Genomic DNA, 20361 nt, shown 5'->3' with positions numbered 1-20361 from the left:
TATATATATATATATATATGTGTGTGTGTGTGTGTATGTGTATATATATATATATATATATATATATATGCATACATACATTTATACAACAGTTCTGTCTGGTTCTTGAATCTGATTGGCTCATAGCTGTGATATATTTAAGTAATATCAGCACCCGTAAAGCCTCTTTGCCCTTTGTGTATTACTCCGCCCACATACAACCAGCAAAAAGTACACTACAGATCTAAAGTCTAAAAGATGCTAGCTCAGCTGTTTAACTGTCAGCTTATGATTTGAATCCAAGGCGGAAGAAAGTAGTTCCTCATACAAAAGGGTTTTTGAGACTTTCCATGTTTGATTTTGTTTTTATATACACGATTATGCCGTCAAACTGTTGTATAAACGCAATATCACACGAGTAGCAGTGCGATATGGCCGTGTATCGGCACTGGTGGGGGCACTAAGCACACCTCCCACCAGTGCGATATACAGCCATATCGCACTGCTACTCATGTGATATTGCTCATTCACACACACACACACACAGTCAGGTCTAGGCATGGGACGATAACTGTAACTATTTGGAATTATTATTTTATGGTTATTATTTTAGTGTGCATTATGACTAAGTAAAAGCTTAATAATTATTATTCATAGCAAAATCAGTTGACTCTGATCTGGGGAGCATATATCCAGAGTGCCAATTTCCAATTTTGGTAAGGTTTGTCTGTGTAATACATGCTTCAGTGAATCAAATGTATGTTTTTATTTAAATTATATAATTTTTTTCAATGTTTTGAGGGATACTTAGTGTACTGTGACCTACAGTAACCTCTTATTAGCTACTTCAGAGGTTACTTTAGGTCAAACTATAAAAATGCATCTAATTTGACTTTACTTTTATGCTAAATCTACTGTTATTTTGCTAGAAAGGGTTCTGTCTGTATGTCTGGTTGTCTCTGTATGTTGTATTTGTATGTTATTTACATTTCTATATTGTGTTCTACTTTTACTATATGACATTAAAAGACTTCGCAAACTTTTTAATGTTGTGACATAGATCTAATGCTATGCACAGTGCACACACAAAAAGGTCAGTTATTCTGACACAGAGTATGTGCCAAATAAATAATTTCACTGTGTATTTGGAATTATAAACCTAAATCATTGCCTATACTCAAATCTCTGTCATTTTCTCCAGATTTAGTTTAGTTAGTTGGTTCATTTGTCAGTGGCTGTGCTTGTTGAAAAGAGCTGAGCCAGTGTAATGAGTGGCATTCAACGTGGCATCACACAATCCAATGAGTCCGGGCTCTTTATTTGGCAGTGCTCTTGGCATCAGGTGCTGGTCAGTATGCTGTGTTTGTTGTGGCTCAAGTTGGTCCAGTCGTGGGGTGCAGTGGTGTGTCAGGGTGAATGAATGGCTATGCCAGGCTAGTCATTATCCTTTTAATCCCTATTCGCTTTTCTGGAAAAAAACCTGAATAGTGCGAGAACCACTGACTCGATTTTTGGATCTCATTTTCATGACAAAGTGAATATCTGGCCCTCCCCTTCTCGTCATTTTGACTTTGAGAGCTGCATATTTAAACAGCCCCATAATCATTCACTCTGGACTTCAGACTACTTCCTCCTGACCAGCCTAATTACAAAATTCAAGATGGGCAAGGTGAGTAGAACTGAATATATTGGGAAAGAGGCTTAAACTCAGACTAGTTGCATAAAAACGCATTATTGTTAGGTTTGTGTTTAGGTTTGTGTTTTGCTTTGTTAGTCATGGTTATGATATTCATGTTTCGTGAATTTTACTTATTCGTTATTTTTATTTTGTAAAATTCAACAAGCAACACAGTGGTGCAGTAGGTAGTGCTGTTGCCTCACAGCAAGAAGGTCGCTGGTTCGAGCCTCGGCTGGGTCAATTGGTATTTTTGTGTCGAGTTTGCATGCTCTCCCTGCGTTTGCGTGGGTTTCCTCCAGTCTAAAGACATGCGGTACAGGTGAATTGGGGTAGGCTAAATTGTCCATAGTGTATGTATGAGTATGGATGTTTTCCTGTGATGGGTTGCGGCTCAAAATGCATTGGCTGTGTAAAACATATGCTGGATAAATTGGCGGTTAATTGCACCGTGGCGACCTCAGATTAATAAAGGGACTAAGCCGAAAAGAAAATGAAAAATGTAAAATTCAACATTTTTGGCAAGAAATGTAAAAATATGCAGTAAGTAGAAATTTTGAAATATTGTTAACTTTTTGGCATTATAAGCAATAATGTCTTTGTGATGCTTAAACAATGACACCATTTAAAACCATTTCATACATTAATGAAACTTAAGTCCTTATTTTTTTATGTTGTAGTAAATGAAATGTTTTTATTTGCAGCTTAGACAATTGTCGATCTGTCTAAATTTAAAGTCATCGTTTTTTATTTTTATTTTAATAGACCATATTTGGTTTATGACTGAGCAGATTGACCAGAGCTGCAGATAGCTGATTAAGCCAATATTGCAGACTATGCAGTGCAAATACCTGAAATATAGTTACTAATACCATATTCAGTAAACACCTGGTTAATACACAACCCTAATATAAAAACATGCTGCATAAAATAGTATTAAAAAATATCATTCCATGATGAATGTTAAAACCGTTGATACTAGCCTATATTTTATTGTTAATCAGAGAAAATACGAAAAAAACTAAACTAGAAATTAAGCGGATAAGTTAAATATGTATGTTCGACGACAAGCCTTTAAAATCTGTTCTTCAACCTCATTTCTCTCTCAGATTGTGTTTTTTGAGGACAAGAACTTCCAAGGCCGTCGTTACGAGTGCGATAGCGACTGCTCCGACTTCCACACCTACCTGAGCCGCTGCAACTCGATCCGTGTGGAAAGCGGCGCCTGGGTGGTTTATGAGCGGCCAAACTACACGGGGAACCGCTACCTGCTGACCAGGGGCGAGTATCCGGAGTACCTGGGCTGGATGGGACTCAATGACTGCCTCAGTTCCTGCAAGATTATCCGCTTTGTAAGTTCAGCTATTATCACTGCATCAAATATTGGGTTATGCTTTATTTTGACAGTCTAATATTCTGAGGGACGCCGAATTAATATTACCTGAAAGGGGTGTTCTCAAAAAGTGGCTTTTTGCAGTTCTCCAATTTCTATTAAATTATGTGGTTTAAATACAGCATTTGTGACATAGCAAGCACGAATCTTTGCTGCATTAGCTTGTCAGATAGTGATAACAACCATACATTTTGATGCAACAAACATATTTCCTAAAATTTTTATTAAAGTGCTTACCATACAATTTTACCAATTTTTTTTATTGAGAAATGCGCTTAAACTGTAAGCTATTATAATTTTATAAATATTGTTATAAGATTGGATTTTAAACATTTTATTATTTAATTACATTTAATTTATTAATACTTATATTTTTTCGGAACTTATTTTTATTAAAGAATACAACATTACATGTTATATAGTGCAATACAGGGTAAAAGTTTTTATTTTTTTGCAATTAGTCCATAAATTTTTTTTCTTTTTCTTTTTACCATTTTTTACCAAAATGGTTGTAAATACAAAAAAATCCTTAGGATATATAATGAGGAAAGAAAGAAAGAGAGAACAAAATAAATATATAAAATGTATATGTACATGCACATACACATGCATACACCCATATGTATATACACATACTAAAAAATATACAATAATAAAATTATTAATAATAATAAATTTAATGAAAAAAGGGGGGCTTAGATGGTAAAAAAATACTTATTTAAATGTACAAATTTATTATCATGCATCATTAAAAAACAATTAGCAATCTGTTAAAACCTTTTTAAAACCAACGAAAAACATATTCAAAACTGTAGCCTGTAGGTAAATAACAAACTGGCCAGCTCATTTCCTCAGTCAGAATTTGTAAATTTGAATAAATAAAAAATAAATTTGTCTTAAACCCTTCTTCTATTGGTTATTTTCACATTTTTTGATGGCATACTGTCAAAAACGAGACTCATATGAGTTCATATATAGAGGCCAAATTCTGGACTTCTCGAACCACCCAAACCCTCCCTGGCTAAAGGCCTGAAGAAACTTATATATACTTATTATAGTCATCAGAATGTCTGCTGAGAAATCCTTCAAAAATATTAATAAATAAATTAAAAAGTCTTCCAGATATTAAACAGTTTAATAATACTATAGTCTAATGAACTCTGGTCAACAAGCTTGCAAAATTTCTCCTAGTCAACAAATGTTAAACGTGACCATCAAAATTCAATGTAAAAGGTGTGGAAGATTAGCTGTGGTTAGACTGAGATCAGACTTTTGCACAATGTGCTCAAACTGAATTCTATTTGCTGGGTTAAAGCCAGTGTCTGAGTAGTGGAAGGTCAGGAATTAGACCTTTAACCATTAGGTCTGGTTAACTAATTTGGCTGTAGGGTTTTGTCAGCAGATCAATTTTCATATGGCCTGCTGTATTCAATAGAGTCAGTTTGAAAGACCATATTTGTATGTATAACAGACGCTTGTTGTAATCAATGAACCATAAACATAATTACAATCCAGTCAATTTACTTCTCTTTAATCTTTTCCATCACTGGCTTAATTTAAAATAAAAACACATTACGAAAGACATGCAAAATCTATAACGTTTCAGAACATTTTCTGCCTGAAGGCTTTGTGCACTTTCAAACAAAAATGCCTGGGTTGTTTTACTCAAAGTTTGGTGATGATATTTTATGTGCATTGCTATTCAAAATTCATGTAATTAATTAAATCCTAACGAACCCAAGAATTTTCTTATTGCAAATTATTGAACTGTTCTAGCAAGTTGACATGGCAACTGTTTTAAACTATTTCTGAGCACTGCGTTTGGCGTTTTTAGCTGTAATGATGCATTCTGCGTGAATGTCTCCTAAATACGCACATGCGGGGAACATTTTGCAATGAAAACTGGTCGCAAGGCAACAATTTTATGCTCTCGCACAAATGCTCCCAAATATATTTTCAACTTGCATAGATAAAAATTCAGGCACATTTGCAACCAAAACGGTCGCATTTTCGAGCCCTGCAATTTCAACTTCAAGCAGGTTCAAACACTTTGTCCAAAATCCAACCACTTTTCTAACCTTGAAAACATTACTAAAAAAATTAAGTTATATTCATTTTCCAGGATTTCCAGCACCCGTACGAACCCTGAATATGGACAAAGATGTTGTGTTGGGCCAGTATTTGAATATCAGAAGCATAATACTATAATAAAATTGAATAAATATGTCTTGAAAATTTTCCAGATTAAATTAGTGGACAGCAAAGATCTACAGAGTGGTCAAAAAAGCTAAAAGCATCCATTTATTTATGTAAAAGCTTATTAAAGTCCTAAAGTATGGACATAAATATTCTCTGATGTCATCATGTCTTTGTTTCATTTCTCCTACACCTCAAACCCATGCAGACGAGTGGAATGCAGTACAAGGTTCAGTTGTACGACAAGCCCGACTTCACAGGCCAGGCTATAGAGTCCATTGAAGACTGTCCATCAGTGCAGGAGAGGTTCCGTCTGAGAGAGGTTAATTCCTGCAAAGTTCTGGATGGATACTGGATCTTCTATGAGCATCCCAACTATCGTGGCCACCAGTACTTCCTGGAAAAGGGCAACTACCGTAAACCAGTGGACTGGGGCGCAATCTGTCCCAGCGTGCAGTCTTTCCGTCGCTTTACAGAGTGATGTTTCTGTGTCACAGTGCTTGGGCTATATCAACTCGAAGTTCCAGCTCAAATAAAAGTTTGGTTAGAGACTCACTCAGCAGCACATTTGTTGCTTGTTTGTAGTTTGTACTTGAGTGCTATGACTAAAATCAAAAACAAAGTATTGATTTAAGATCCACAGTAACAGGATGAAGGTTGAGGTGAGTTCCAAATGAGAAACAGTTTCCACCTCCACCAATCAGCACCACCTCAGATCCTTCACAATCCAGCAACTCAGAGCAGAACGAATGCAGCATCAGAGGCCAAGGCACAGACAACTGAAACAATTAGAAACAGAGGTAAATCATGACAACAAATCATATATATATATATATACACATATATATATATACACACATATATATATATATATATATATATATATATATATATATATATATATATATATATATATATATATGTATATATGTATTGAAAAAAGACAAATAAGACTTTTCCCAGAAGAAAAAATATTATCAGACATACTGTGAAAATTTTCTTGCTCTGTCAAACATCATTTGGGAAATATTTAAAAAAGAAAAAAAAAATTCAAAGTGGGGTTAATAATTCTGACTTCAACTGAATATATATATATATATATATATATATATATATATATATATATATATATATATATATATATATATATATATATTCAAAAATCTAATTTCTAATATAACTAAAAGATCTGATTCCTTTATGAAGTTCCTATAAGACTAAACACTGGTTCAAATTAAATAAAATACCATAACAGTAATATTTTTGTTTATAGTTTATAATTTTTTTTTACATAAACATAAAAAGAAAAAAAAAACATTCTAACTCCAAGCCATAAAGATTTTAAAACCAGTATGGATAATTTTATAATAAACCATTAGCCAGTGCTAGAGTTACTTACAGTATCCAGCTGGATCTCCACACAGCTTCCAGTGTTGAGATTTACTATAGAAACTCCTGGTACTCCATCAGCCTGAAGCCAGACTCCACCAACCACAACCAGCTTCTCATTAATTACATGAGCTGAGTGAGAGTATCTAAAAATAGAGGATTTTCATCACATAGAGGTGGCACATATCTATTTTATGATGCATTCCTTACATTTCCCATTCCAAAATAAAGTCTTGACAAGTAGGGCTGCACGATATTGGAAAAGTCTGATCTTGCGATATTTTAGTTTTCTGCGAAAAATATTGTTACACAGTTTCAAAATATGGATTAAATATCTCCATTTGATGATTTATAGGGAGTAAAAAATGTGTTTTGTCTTCTTTCTAGTCTCAATATCAAAAAACTCTAAGACCAAGTAACAGTATTGTTTAGGTTTCACCTTCAGAAGAAATACGTGAAAAATAAAGAGATTTTTGCTTGTTTTAAGGAAACTATTTGCCAGTGGGGTAAGTGAAATAATATTGTTTTTGCTTTCAAATGTAGATATTTGGGCTGGAAACAAGACATAAATTCTAATTAAGTTTTTTTGCATAAATTCCACATAAATACAGTTATTAAATATAGTTCTGTAGCTCCTGGTCAACTATAATTCAGATTGGACATTGTGTATCTTTACAATGTGACTATTGTGGGTGTGCACATTGCAATATCGATGCTGAAACAATATACTGTGCATCCCTAGTGTCAGGTCTTAAAAGTCAGAGCAAAAAAAAGTGAATCCGCAAGTATATATTTGAGTTTGCTAAAAAAAAAAAAAAAAGTTGGACCAGTAAACTCTAAAGATTGGGTTTAAAAAACAAAAAACAAAATATTAAATCAAATAACACCGATGACATCAATAAATACTTCCAATAAATATAGACAGGAAGTGAGTGTTTTGAACCTGGGCACTGGAGGTGGATGTAAATCTTTCATCTCCCAGCAGAAACCTGATGACGTGGGTCTTAGATAAAGGGCATCCCCCAGAGGTTTGCCTCCTTCCCCCAAACCTCCAAATATCACAAGCCCCCCTCCATAGGGACAAGCTGAATGGGAGTGGCGGGCTTCCGGACCAGCACCAACAACTGTAATCTGATGGAAGCACAAAAAAAGATGATATAACAGTCACTCTTGAGATGTGATGGCTATTTCAGAACATACACAGGACCATTTTTGCACCCTCAGAAGGTCTCTTTTATGGGACATGCACTACTATTAGATTGTTAAGGCTCTTTTTTTGCTCACATTATTTTCAACATTTAGATATGAAGTTCATTCATGCATTTGGGAATGAATTCTTTATTTCAAACAATATTTTTATGTTATGTTGTTTAAAACATATTTTCTGAAATCCTAATAGATGTAGCATGATGCTTGCAACATTAAAATAAATGTCCAATTTCCAGCTAAGTTAACATATGCATGAACTAATAAAAAATGTATACCATCAACGGCAATGGAATTAAGATAAAGAGCATCCTTTTCTTTTCTTTAGGAATTTTCACCTTTATTGGTATAGGAAAGTAGAGATTTTACAGACAGGAAATGTGGGGAGCAGAGATGGGGGAAGGATCGGCAAAGGACCTTGAGCCAGGAATCGAACTCAGGTCACCGTGAGCACCTTGGTGCTTTATATCGCACTAGACTATTGGCGCAGACAGATAAAGAGCATCTGCCAAATGTATAAATCAGCTCTATATTTTACAGTATGCATAAACTTAAAAAGGTTAAGGTTAGGTTTGGGGGTAGGCCAAGGGATGGTGCCTAGTTATTAGGTATAGTATGCAAATGCAAAGCTAAAAAGGGTGTTTTATATTTTGACATAATGCTTTAAAGAAGTAGTTTTGCAACCACTCTGAACAAACTCACCATCAAATTGTATGTTTTCAATGTGTTTTAATACATGCCTCAGTCCAGTGCTTGTCTTCCAAACACAGGAAATGTGCATCTCCTAGAATCGGATCCTTTTCAGAACGTCCTCCAAACACAAACAGAAAGGTCTTGTCTGAAATTACATATGAACAAGACGTTATTGCTTGCCTCTTATTTGCACAAAATATTTAGAGTGAAAAATCTCACCGTTGTAGCATATTAAAGTAGATGTGTGTCGCCATCGTGGCTTTGGACCAGTGCCAGTACAAACTATGTTCGTGAATGAAAGTTGTACTTCATCAGCAAGGTCAGCGGTCACCAAAACGACACTGCCTGATGGACTAAGTGGAGAAGATCGGCCTCCGAAAAGAACGACTCCACCACCAGGGACAGAAGTCAACGTCTGATAAAGACTCACCACTGAGAACAGCAAATGCCAGGTATTGCCTTATCACTTATAAACCGCTCAAACTGGTTATTTTGAAAAATTACAATAAGCAGGTATGAACAATTATAGAATTTAATAAGCTAATATTATTTTAATATTTTGGCTCCTTTTGGCTGTGATTTTTTTAGCTTCCAACCATTGATAATCACCTTTATCTCCATGTACTTCTACACAGGAACATTTCCAGCCACCCTTCTCTTTGATCAGGACCCTTGCTGCAGTGTCTCTTCCATTTCTTCCAAAGCCTCCAGTGAGAAGGATGATTTCAGGGGTCAGAAGGGCAGATGCCATACCAAGAGCCTCCACAGACGGTGATCCACACATGGGCTGAACGACCAGAGGAGGATGTGTGTTCCATTGAGGAGTCATTTGGGGAATGGAGGATGCTAGGAAAAGAGCGCATGCATCTTGATTTATCACGCCACCTTCCCTAGTCAAATATGTAATGTAGGTGTTTATACTTACTATTTGGTAGCGTGAGAAGAGCTTGCCTGGTCACAGAGCCTTTGGAGGCAGTAAGGATGAAGTAATGAGAACATTTCTGATGCCATTCCTAGTAAAGATAAACATGTCATTCGGTCAGACTCAGTGGTCATGCTGAGATCATTCTGACATTTTTGTTGTTGTTTCTGGGAATAAGTTCATTTGCTCACCTCAAACTCATCAAACGGCTCCAGATTTTCGATTCTCTCCCTCTCATCTTCAGAAAGAAGATCAAAATAAAACTGGTTCATGTCCAGACAGTGACATTTTTCCCAGCCCTGTGGCAAATAATGATCTGTTAATCTGAGATAAATGTTGATTAATTATATTATAAGAAATGTTTCATTTAGTGTGTACATATACATGGTAAATAATAAGAAATACAATGATGCTCAAATTTATTGCAGCATATCGTAGAAACCGCAACAATCTATTTTGTTTAAATGTGTTTTTATATCCAAGTAAAGTTGATTTTGATTATGCTTAATGCACTAACAATGTGAGAGCAAGTTTTTGGCCAAGGACAGAAAAGAAGACAACTTACCTATATTCAAGTTAGGTCTGTACAATATATTGCTTCAGCATCGATATGGCAATGTGTGCATTCGCAATAGTTACATTGCAGGATTATAGTTTAATATAGAGTTTAATCATAATGGAGAAAAGTTTATCATCTGCATGCATTTTTAAATAGACAGTTCACCCCAAAATTACTTACAATTTTCATTACACCCTTCACTTGATTCAAACATTTATGAGTTTTCTTTTTTCAATGAACACAAAAAAATATATAATTTAATAACTCTTATTGTATTAAAACAAGTGAAGTGTAAGTAAATAGTGATTACATTTTATTCTTTGAGTAAACTGTAAACTTTAAGGCCTGTGTGAACATTTCAATATTTAAAATTTTAAAACATTTAGCCACAAGAATTTTTTCGTATTTCCCAGAGATGGGTTGCGGCTGGAAGGGCATCCGCTGCGTAAAAACTTGCTTGATAAGTTGGCGGTTCATTCCGCTGTGGCGACCCCGGATTAATGAATGAATGAATGAATTTTTTCGTAACTTTAAAAAAGATTAAATAATCTACAACAGGGGTCTCAAACTCGCGGCCCGCGGGCCATTTGCGGCCCTCAGTGCAATATTTTGTGGCCCGCGCCGACCGCTGTACACTGACAGAATCCGCTGAGCGGGGAGAGAGAGCGCTCCCCGCTCCGCTGATTCTATCCGTACACAGCGGTCACTGGCATTCCCCGTCCGCCGTGTAAACAAAGGGGCGGGGATGCCGGTGATGTCACCACGCACCCCGCCCCTCTGTTAGACGCTGTGACGGGCGGGAAGTGTTAGGAGGGAACTCGCGCCGGCCAGAACCAAGGTAAGCTGTTCCCGCCCAGCCTGCCACTTAGCTACCTATCTGCAGCCTGCCACCTACCTAGCTACAGCCTGCATCTTATATATATTATAGGTAGATACAGACTGGTACAGACTGATGTGACTGGAGTGGGGTGGGGGTGTTTTATTTATACATATATACGCCTTTTTTTAGGTGAGGGAATGGAAGTTTTGAGTGAGTTCCCCCACTTTTTTCCCTAGGACTTCAATAAGTCAAAGTACAGGTCTAGACTTAATGATGATCATCTTCAAGCCATACTGAGGGTCTCAACTGCTTCCGCTCTAAAGCCAAATGTGGTTCAGATTTGTGAGAAGAAGCGCTGTCAAGTCTCTGGCAGCAAGAAGTAGGCAAAAGATGCCATGTTCAGAAGAACTGTTCATAATCTTCACTCAATGTTCTATTAATGTTCAGGACACTTCATGTTCAGAAGAAATAATTAAAACTGTTAATAATGACATTTGAGGACTTTTTTTTGTGAAATCCCTTATGCGGCCCAGCCTCACCCAGACTTTGCCTCCTGCGGCCCCCAGGTAAATTGAGTTTGACACCCCTGATCTACAATAAAGACAATGCAGTGTTGATTAATCAATGTCTGTGTCCGAATAGTGAATCACTAAAAAGTATAATTCGCTTTTATCTTTACTATATTTTATTTATCTATGCTTGTAATTCATTTGTTATATATTATTTGAGATTCACTCAACAAAATCCCCCCAATCAAGCCAAATAAACCTGTTAAATCATCTAGTGAAAGTGTATTCACATCGCAATATATATCACAGAAATACTAAATACTGTAACGTTAGATTTTCCAAATATTACGCAGCCCTAATTCAAGTATACGACATTTATGCTAATTTCCATGACTTTTCCAAAACTTTGTGAGTTTTTCTGTTTTTTTTGTTTTTTTTAATTCCATGACCAAGTTTTCCATAACTGTACGAACCTGGATGTTTATTTAAACTATAAATGTTGCAAATACATTGCTGCTTAATATGTGTGTGGAAACTATAAACCAGTTTTAATGAAGAGAAAATAAATACAGTATGAAAAAAAAATTAAAAAGTAAAATAAAATCTTTCACTTTTGATTAAGTGCATCTTTGCTATTTTGGCAAGAATAAAAGCAGATATAAAATTTTTAAACACCATTTTAAGGACAAAATTATTAGCCCCTTTAAGCTAAATTTGTTTCCGATAGTCTACAGAACAAACCGATGTTATACAATAACTTGCCTAATTACCCTAACCTGCCCAGTTATCTTAATTAACCTAGTTAAGCCTTTAAATGTCACTTTAAGCTGAATAGAAGTGTCTTGAAAATTATCTAGTAAAATAGTATTTACTCTTCATGGCAAAGAAAAAATAAATCAGTTATTAGAAATGAGTTATTAAACCTATTATGTTTAGAAATTTGTTGAAAAAAAAAAAAAAACCCTCTCCATCTAACAGAAATTAAAAAATAAACGGAGTGTAACAATTCAATATATATATATATATATATATATATATATATATATATATATATATATATATATATATATATATATATATATATATATATTGGAAACATTAATATTAATTTAATTTAATTACTTTAAACATTAAAAAAGGCCATGAAATTTTAATACAAGACTTACTTTTTGTATGAATCTCTGGGTTTGAGCCACAGTGTCTGGATATTGTTGTAGAGAATGAATTTTAGAGTTGAGCTTAAGGAAGTGGCTCTGCATGACTCTGCCAAATGGGTCATCTGGGCGGATCTGTTCATACATCACGAACATAGACTGTGGGAGGAGCCTGGCAGCCCAGCCAATCACAGCATCCGACCTGGAGAAAAAAAAAGACAAAACACAAAGTGATAAAAATACACTAAACTGTTTTCAAAACAGTTAAAGCTGCAGTATTTTGTTCAGGATTCATTTAATGAGCAAGCACATGAAGCCCGTCTCACACAGAATCATAACAGGACTATATTTGATCTGTCGGGTCGATCATTACAGTGCAGTAGCACAGTACATAAGTGAATTGTCATATCCATAAATAGAGAAATGTACCTCAGGCTACCAATAGAAGTATGCTGTTTTATTTAATAACCTCGAAAAGTGCCAAACATTGCTGCAGCTTTTAGTATGGCTTTCGTTTATGGTACAGTAGAACAAAAAAGGGAAAATATTAGATAATCAAAAAGACAATGACATCAGGATAACAAGCAGACTGCAGAATGATTACCAAGGCTCAATGTTGTCCCACACTGAATTCACATCCTCACCATTGCGTCTCCATGTAAGTCAGCACCACCTCTGACAGGATGAGTGTAGGATTGTCCCACTGCAGTCCAGCTGCGCTTAGACTTGCCTCCACTTCCTGCTCCTTCCTGACATCGACACCAATCAGATTATAATGACCACTGCTGATGAACACAGCATCTATATATGAATAGGAAACACACGGTCATTGTTCTAACACATAGCATGTTTTGGAAACACAGACAGACTTGGAGGATTTCACTAAAAATTGCTAATATTTTTCTTATGAATAATAAAGTTTATATACTGAAGGGTTTCTATGGTGCTGGAAAATCAGGAAAAGTCATGGAATTTTGAAAAAAGCATTTTCCAGGCCGGTGAGGCAGTGGCGCAGTAGGTAGTGCTGTCGCCTCACAGCAAGAAGGTCGCGGGGTCGCTGGTTCGAACCTCAGTTCAGTTGGCGTTTCTGTGTGGAGTTTGCATGTTCTCCCTGCCTTCGCGTGGGTTTTCTCCGGGTGCTTCGGTTTCCCCCACAGTCCAAAGACATGTGGTACAGGTGAATTGGGTAGGCTAAATTGTCCATAGTGTATGAGTGTGTGTGAATGTGTGTGTGGATGTTTCCCAGAGATGGGTTGCGGCTGGAAGGGCATCCGCTGCGTAAAAACTTGCTGGATAAGTTGGCGGTTCATTCCATTGTGGCGACCCCGGATTAATAAAGGGACTAAGCCGACAAGAAAATGAGAGAATTAATTTTTCATGCCTGGAAAAGTTTTAAAAACATAAAATAAACCCAAAATATTTTGGAAAAGTCATGAAAGTTGGTTTAAAAAAAATATTTATGTACTCAAATTTATTTGAGATGATAATATTGGGTTAATTTGTAATACAGTTGCGCTGTCTGTCTCTTCAAATGCCTGTAATTCAAGCTACATCGAGTGTCGTGTACAGAAACAATCTCAAACTACAGAGTTAAGATATTGAGTGTGCTAAAGGCTGATTTTTTTTATTTGTTTTTATTTAACAGGGATAATACATAGACAACCAATGTCACATACATGGAGCATATGACATGAAGCTAATTTGCTGCCTTCATCCCTGGTTAGGGTTTTAAATAAAAATAAATGAATAAAACCATGATACAACAAACATGTATGTACAGAGCCACAAACATAAAATGTAAGTGCATCTGCATACTAAATCTGCACACTACTATTCTACATTAAAGTCTATTCTACATACTACTACAGTATATAGATTTTTACTAATCATATAAGTCTTGTGAAAACACAAACCAAATATTTTCTGAAATATTTTAAGCAAGATACTTTCTAAAACTATTTTACCAATATAAAAATAAATAGAAACTACATACTTATTTTTTGATATGCTGTAATAAATATGATGATACATTTCTTTTTTCTTATTTACTACATTTGTAGACATTGCAAGACACATTAGGTCATAAATATTTACCTGAAAGTTTTGGAAAAGTCCTGGAATTTTAGTAGTCCAAATGTGTATGAACCCAGATATTTTATTACATTATATTTGTTTATATTTTAAATAATTATTGCTGACAAATTGGTAAAAAACAGTGACAAAATATAGAGATTTCAAATTAATTAGTAATTGTTTGGTTGCTACCTTTTAGAAGATTGTTTTATGTTATTTTTTTTGTTGACATGTTTAATTAAAGTTTCCAGAAATATGATTTTAAATAAATGTGTTATGGGTTATAGTCCAAAAGTACAAAAGTACAAATCCTAAATAATAATAACAAATAGATTAACTAATTATTTAACAAGCTAAAAATATATATATGACTAAAATAAACATAGAAAATAATAACAATCATTAAAAATAAATAAATACATAGATGGAGGTAAATAAAAAAGGAAAACATCAAACCATCAACAAGTACTAATATTGGTGATGATAAGTTTTGGCAACATGGTGGCTCAGTGGTTACCACTGTCGCCTCACACCTCCCGGCTAAGTCAGTTGGCATTTCTTTGTGGAGTTTGCATGTTCTCACCGTGTTTGTTGGGTTTCCACTGGGTGTTCTGGTTTTTTCCACAGTCCAAACATACACAAAAATGCCTAATTTACACTTTTGATATTTGAAAGTCCCTTTTTGTCTTTTTTCAGTCATGACAAAAATCTTATTGTTCATTTAATCTATTAATAATATGTGAATGTCTTACTAGTCTGCTTATTTAGGACAGTCTCCCAATCTGGCAACATGTCCTTCAGGCAAGCATTGCTATTGATCAAGGCAGCTTTGCGACGGGCAACTTCTGGAAAGTCAACTTCAAAAACAGTGACACCTCCAAGGGCTCCTTCTGCACGCAGCCGGAAAAACAGCGAGTCAAACCCCGCTCCCAGTGACAGAATCTGACATTAAGATAAGGAAATGATCAAATCTTTCATTCTCCACACTTTAAGAAGAACTCACAAACACTAAACAAGGACATTTCTTCCTACCTGTCTCCTGGAGCAGGATTTTGTTGCATGGAGAAACTGCTTCACACAGTGATCGACTGCCTTCCAGCGCACATAATAACCTCTGACAAAGAAATATACACACATCATGGATATAAGCTCTCTTGTATGACAATATAATTATCAAAACAGCCTGAACTTTCCCAAACTTTTACCTATTAATGAGTGGAGCTCTTCTTGACATCTTGCACACAAAATGCTTGAGGAAATCATCGTGGAAGTAGCCCTGTGCCGCTGCTGACACCTTACTGACCACACTGCTGTCATTTGTCCCTTGTACCTGAGGGTGAATGTAAGAGGAAAAAATGGATTTCACAAAAGAATGTCACAGCTTGGAAGCACACAAGTGTGAGATGATGACAGCATTTGGCTTTTTTTGTTTGGTGATCTAACCCTTTAGGTTTAGCGCGTTTCATTTATCTAAAATGTATATTATAAATAGGTCTGAATTAGGCATGGGATGATAACCGTTTTAAAATATACCGTGGTTTGAAAAAGTTAAGGTTTTAAAACTGACAACACTTCTCTGCTACTGTTCCTATGGTATATGTAAGATTTTTTATTTATTTATTTATTTATTTTTGGTTTTGTAGCACAACAGTATCTCCAGCAGAAAAGATCTTTAAAGATGCTGTCTTAAATTGTAATGAAATCAGTGTTTCTGAAACTAATGAAGACAGCAGAAGTCAATGATTCATTTGAATTATTTAGCCTGACATGTTTACTGCTCCAAAATATTTTAAATGTTTCTCAAAATAAAATATATTGTGTACAAAGGGGCAAAAAGTTTTAGTTTTTTTACCCCGACATTTAAAAGACCATATATTAAAGTGGTAATCACAATACCGTTAAACCATGAAACCATGACATTATTTTATCCAAGGTTATCTTATACCGGCCCACGTCTAGTCTGAATTGTTATTAATTTATTATTATTACAAGGTTTTCAACATTTACCATTTTTTTCCTAGTCGTTATAGTACTTTTTTTTGGCATGCATAGACACATTTGTTTACTTATTTTAATAATTTTTTATTAATCACTTTATTACAGTTGAAAATTATATATTTATTATAATTCAAAATATTTATTTTATTTAGCCATTTTTTAATTTTTATAATATTTTAAATCAAATATGAATTTGTTTTTAATTATTGGGTTAATGTTTTTATCCAATTTGTTATTTATCTCTTTCACCTTATTAATTGTTAATATATATATATATATATATATATATATATATATATATATATATATATATATATATATATATATATATATATATATATATATATATATATATATATATATATTAGGGTTGGGCATCTAAACTATAATGCTGATCCGATACGCATCTCGATACAAAGAATACGATCCGATATATTAGCGATACATTTGTGACATATTGCGATGCAACACGATACGATTCACACCCATATCACGATACGATGGGATATTTCAGCACTAACTAATTAGATCAAGTTTATGAGATTATGTGAAAGAGGATGCTGTGCCATTGAATGAGTTTGATTATTTATAAACCAAGCAAAACCAAGACTTTTTTTTTACAAACTGGCTCTTCTCTCAGAGCCAGAGTCTCAGTTTACAGTAGAGGGCCATTTTATAACATATAGCACATATTATTTAAGTATTTTCAAGATAAACAGAATGTATAAGTGCAATATATATTAAAAAAATATGTATATATTTGCACTCTTTCAACATAAATAAATTTAGCATTGCACAACAAGAATTGTGATTTAACTTTTCAACTATGAAAACAAGTTTTACAAAGATATATTTTGCCACTGATTATTCAAAACTTAAGGTTGTGAACTAGCAGTGTTATGCTGCTTTGAAACATCACTGTCACTGTAAACAACAGGCTAATAAAAATATAACAAACCAGCAATCTTCTTGCTGTGAGGTGGTCAAACTACCCACTGTGCCACCGTGACACCCAATTATTTTTATCATTATTATTATTAATATTATTATTATTATAATTAAATAAAAATTAACAGGAGGAGGTGTTTAAAACCTTCGTTCTCCGTGACACTAGGCTGAATATCTTTGCAGATGAACAATGCAATAACATTCGTTATTGGCGTAGAGCGAGCAGAACTGTTGCGCATGGAAAAAAACTTGCAATGCTTTTCTCACCACTTTTGGAGCTGGTTGAAGCAGTGCGAAAGCCGGGGATGCAGAAACACTGGAAGATGCTTTCACAACAACACCGTGGTGCCGCTTCAAGTGAGATTTCAGATTAGTCGTACTGCCCGCGTATTTTACAGATGCGCGGCACATTTTGCAAATTGCATCTGTCCTGTCATGTCGTCCATCCTTAAATCCATAATGTTGCTTGCCATACTTTAGATTTAAAACTCAGTGGGGAATAAAATGTTTGTTTTGCTTCTCGCGCTTTCTGAGGGCGCTCCACTAGCTTCATCCGCACACCTGATACACTGAGTTGTAGTGTGTGCACATCCGCAAATCCGTTCCTAAGGCTTACTTTATGTAGGTCGATTAAATTATGCGCCAAAAACAGGTTGACAACACTTGTTAATAAATAAAAAATACATTCTATATTAAAAAATATAAGCTGTATCTCGGAAAAATCGATGCATCTCGCAAAAACCGATGCATCTCGATTTGCTTCCAAAATTTCATTCATCCTCTGCTGCTCAACCGATGCACTCGCATCGTGCACGCGCATGACCGCGTATCGATACATATCGGTTAATCTTCCCATCCCTAATATATATATATATATATATATATATATATATATATATATATATATATATATATATATAGTGTGTGTGCGTGACATTAATGAACGTTTTGTCAGCAAACATTTCCACTGTCTGCTGGAGGCAGGGGTGGATTTATTGATTTTGGAGCCCTAAGCAGTGCCAGTCAGTTGCACCCCTACTTCCAGTTGTAGTAGTAAGCACCCTGTGTATATTCATTTATTTATTTATTTTGCTGTTCTTTTCTTATATCACTCGATACTCTTTTATAAATTATATTTTAATACAATCTCTATACTATAAATGATTTGTTTTCTTAAAATTTCTGTAGTACAAATTTGTATGAACCCTGATATAGTAATATTTAATAAAAATTATTTACTATACTATATTTGTTTATATTTTAACTTATTATTGCTGATAAATTGGTAACTCCTTGTTGTAAAAAAAAAACATTTCCACTGACTTTTTTTTTCCATTTACTGGCTTCGAAGGCAGGGGTTTTTGATTTGGGAGCCCTTAGCAATTTCAGCCATGGGGCCACACGGTCAGTTGCACCCCAGCAGTCAATTGTACCCCAGCAGTCAGTTGCAGTAATATCAATATAATATGTAATTATTTTGCTGTTCTTTTCTTACATCACTCAATCTCCTTTAATTCATTTATTCATTTTCTTTTCAGCTAAGTGGCTTTATTAATCTGGGGTTGCCACAATGGAATGAACCGCCAGCGCATAGCCCCAACCCATCACTGGGAAACATCCATACACACTCAATCACACACATAAAATACGGACAATTTAGCTTACCCAATTCACCTGTACTAGAGGTTTATGGACTTGTGGGGTAAACCGGAGTGACCGGAGGAAACCCATGCCAACACGAGGAGAACATGCAAACTCCACACAGAAATGCTAACTGACCCAGCCGAGGCTCAAACCAGCAACCTTCTTGTTGTGAGGCGATTGTGCTACCCACTGCGCCACCGTGCTGCCCTTTGCTTTAATACTTTATATTTTAATACAATCTCTACACTATAAATTATTTGTTTTCTTAAAATAAATTCACAATTTAAAACAATAAATCAACTATTTAATTTTTAAAACTACATTTTTTAAGTTACCTGAATAAGCTGCTCTGATTGGGGCGGGGGACAATTTTGCATGCAATAATGACGTTAAAATTTGTTAGACCTTCACCAACATATGATAGTAAACTATGTTACATAATTTGTAGGTATAATTTATGCTTCCATACATTTATTGGGGGCTCCCAGATTCCCTGGGGGATTAAGTGACTGTTTACCTTATTTATTGGTTAAATCCCGCCCCTGCCTTTGGCCCCTAGACACCTCACACTCCAGTTCACATATTGTCATCATATATTATATAATTTAGTATTTTTATTATGCAGTACCACTACTAAACTACGCCAGAGAATCATAATACGGGATACTTTTGACAGTTTTTAAGTGGCGAAAATACATTTCAATGACATATTTCCTAAAGATAATGGCACTGAGCCTATCCTGTTACAACCAACATAAACTGAATTTAAACACTGGCAGACTCACGGCAGCATCTTTTCCTTGTTCTCTTTTTCTGTTTACTGGCATCACTCTCTGGACACACGTGTAGTCTTCACAGTGAACAACAAGGAAGCAGCACAGCGGAAGCGGCTTCACATTCGTCTATGACAAAAGCTTTTACAATTAAACCTTACAAGTCTAAGCAAAATACGTTCATTCAAACATATAAACATGTGTACTTTACATGCCGAGTGTCGGTACTTGTACCGTAGGATTGTACCAAAGACACTTAAAGGGACTTTTATTGTACACAGCATCACATTACTTTTAACAAGTAGTTGTTATTTACTTTGTTAGATTTAATATAAAAATAAGATTTTATAAATACTAACGAAATGTATTATTTTAAAATGGTTAATGCACAACATATTTTGGTAAAGCGTTTTAAATTGTATATAGACTT

At 34.9% G+C, this 20361-nt stretch overlaps 3 protein-coding genes across 6 annotated transcripts in view; 1 reads left to right on the top strand and 2 right to left on the bottom strand.

Annotated features, from left to right (window-relative positions):
- The window catches only part of LOC147842396 (rho-associated protein kinase 2-like), a 164165-nt gene that overhangs the window by 57152 nt on the left and 86652 nt on the right, over positions 1-20361 (bottom strand). The gene's annotated exons all lie outside the window — the stretch shown is intronic.
- Positions 1601-5798, top strand: crygs2 (crystallin, gamma S2). Its single transcript, NM_001012262.1, has 3 exons — positions 1601-1648; positions 2764-3006; positions 5452-5798. Exons 1-3 carry the CDS (start codon positions 1640-1642, stop codon positions 5722-5724), a joined length of 525 nt encoding a protein of 174 aa, NP_001012262.1. The 5' UTR covers positions 1601-1639; the 3' UTR covers positions 5725-5798.
- Positions 5320-20189, bottom strand: lcmt2 (leucine carboxyl methyltransferase 2). 4 transcript variants are annotated; one of them, XM_087265759.1, is made up of 15 exons: positions 20143-20189; positions 19944-20060; positions 15774-15898; positions 15601-15682; positions 15321-15510; positions 13140-13296; positions 12508-12697; positions 9645-9752; positions 9457-9544; positions 9141-9377; positions 8751-8963; positions 8579-8676; positions 7576-7763; positions 6643-6778; positions 5320-6022 (listed from the first exon to the last, which is right to left on the bottom strand). In XM_087265759.1, the coding sequence occupies exons 2-15, from the start codon at positions 19983-19985 to the stop codon at positions 5855-5857; spliced, it is 2022 nt and encodes a 673-aa protein (XP_087121885.1). In that variant the 5' UTR covers positions 19986-20060; positions 20143-20189; the 3' UTR covers positions 5320-5854.

Source organism: Danio rerio, chromosome 9 (genome assembly GCF_052040795.2).
Source record: "Danio rerio strain M-AB ecotype USA chromosome 9, GRCz13ab, whole genome shotgun sequence".
Lineage (NCBI taxonomy): Eukaryota > Metazoa > Chordata > Actinopteri > Cypriniformes > Danionidae > Danio > Danio rerio.
This window is presented reverse-complemented; position numbering and strand designations above follow the sequence as displayed.

Bases quoted from the DNA above. Each gene is read 5' to 3' on its own strand.
- lcmt2 (XM_087265759.1), bottom strand. From the start codon at position 19,985: ATGCCAGTAAACAGAAAAAGAGAACAAGGAAAAGATGCTGCC. The intron at 15,683-15,773 runs GTAAAAGTTTGG...TTTCTTTGTCAG, and splicing joins AGAGCTCCACTCATTAATAG to AGGTTATTATGTGCGCTGGA. The intron at 9,378-9,456 runs GTAAGTATAAAC...CTCTTTTCCTAG, and splicing joins TCTTCTCACGCTACCAAATA to CATCCTCCATTCCCCAAATG.
- crygs2 (NM_001012262.1), top strand. The intron at 3,007-5,451 runs GTAAGTTCAGCT...AAACCCATGCAG, and splicing joins CCTGCAAGATTATCCGCTTT to ACGAGTGGAATGCAGTACAA.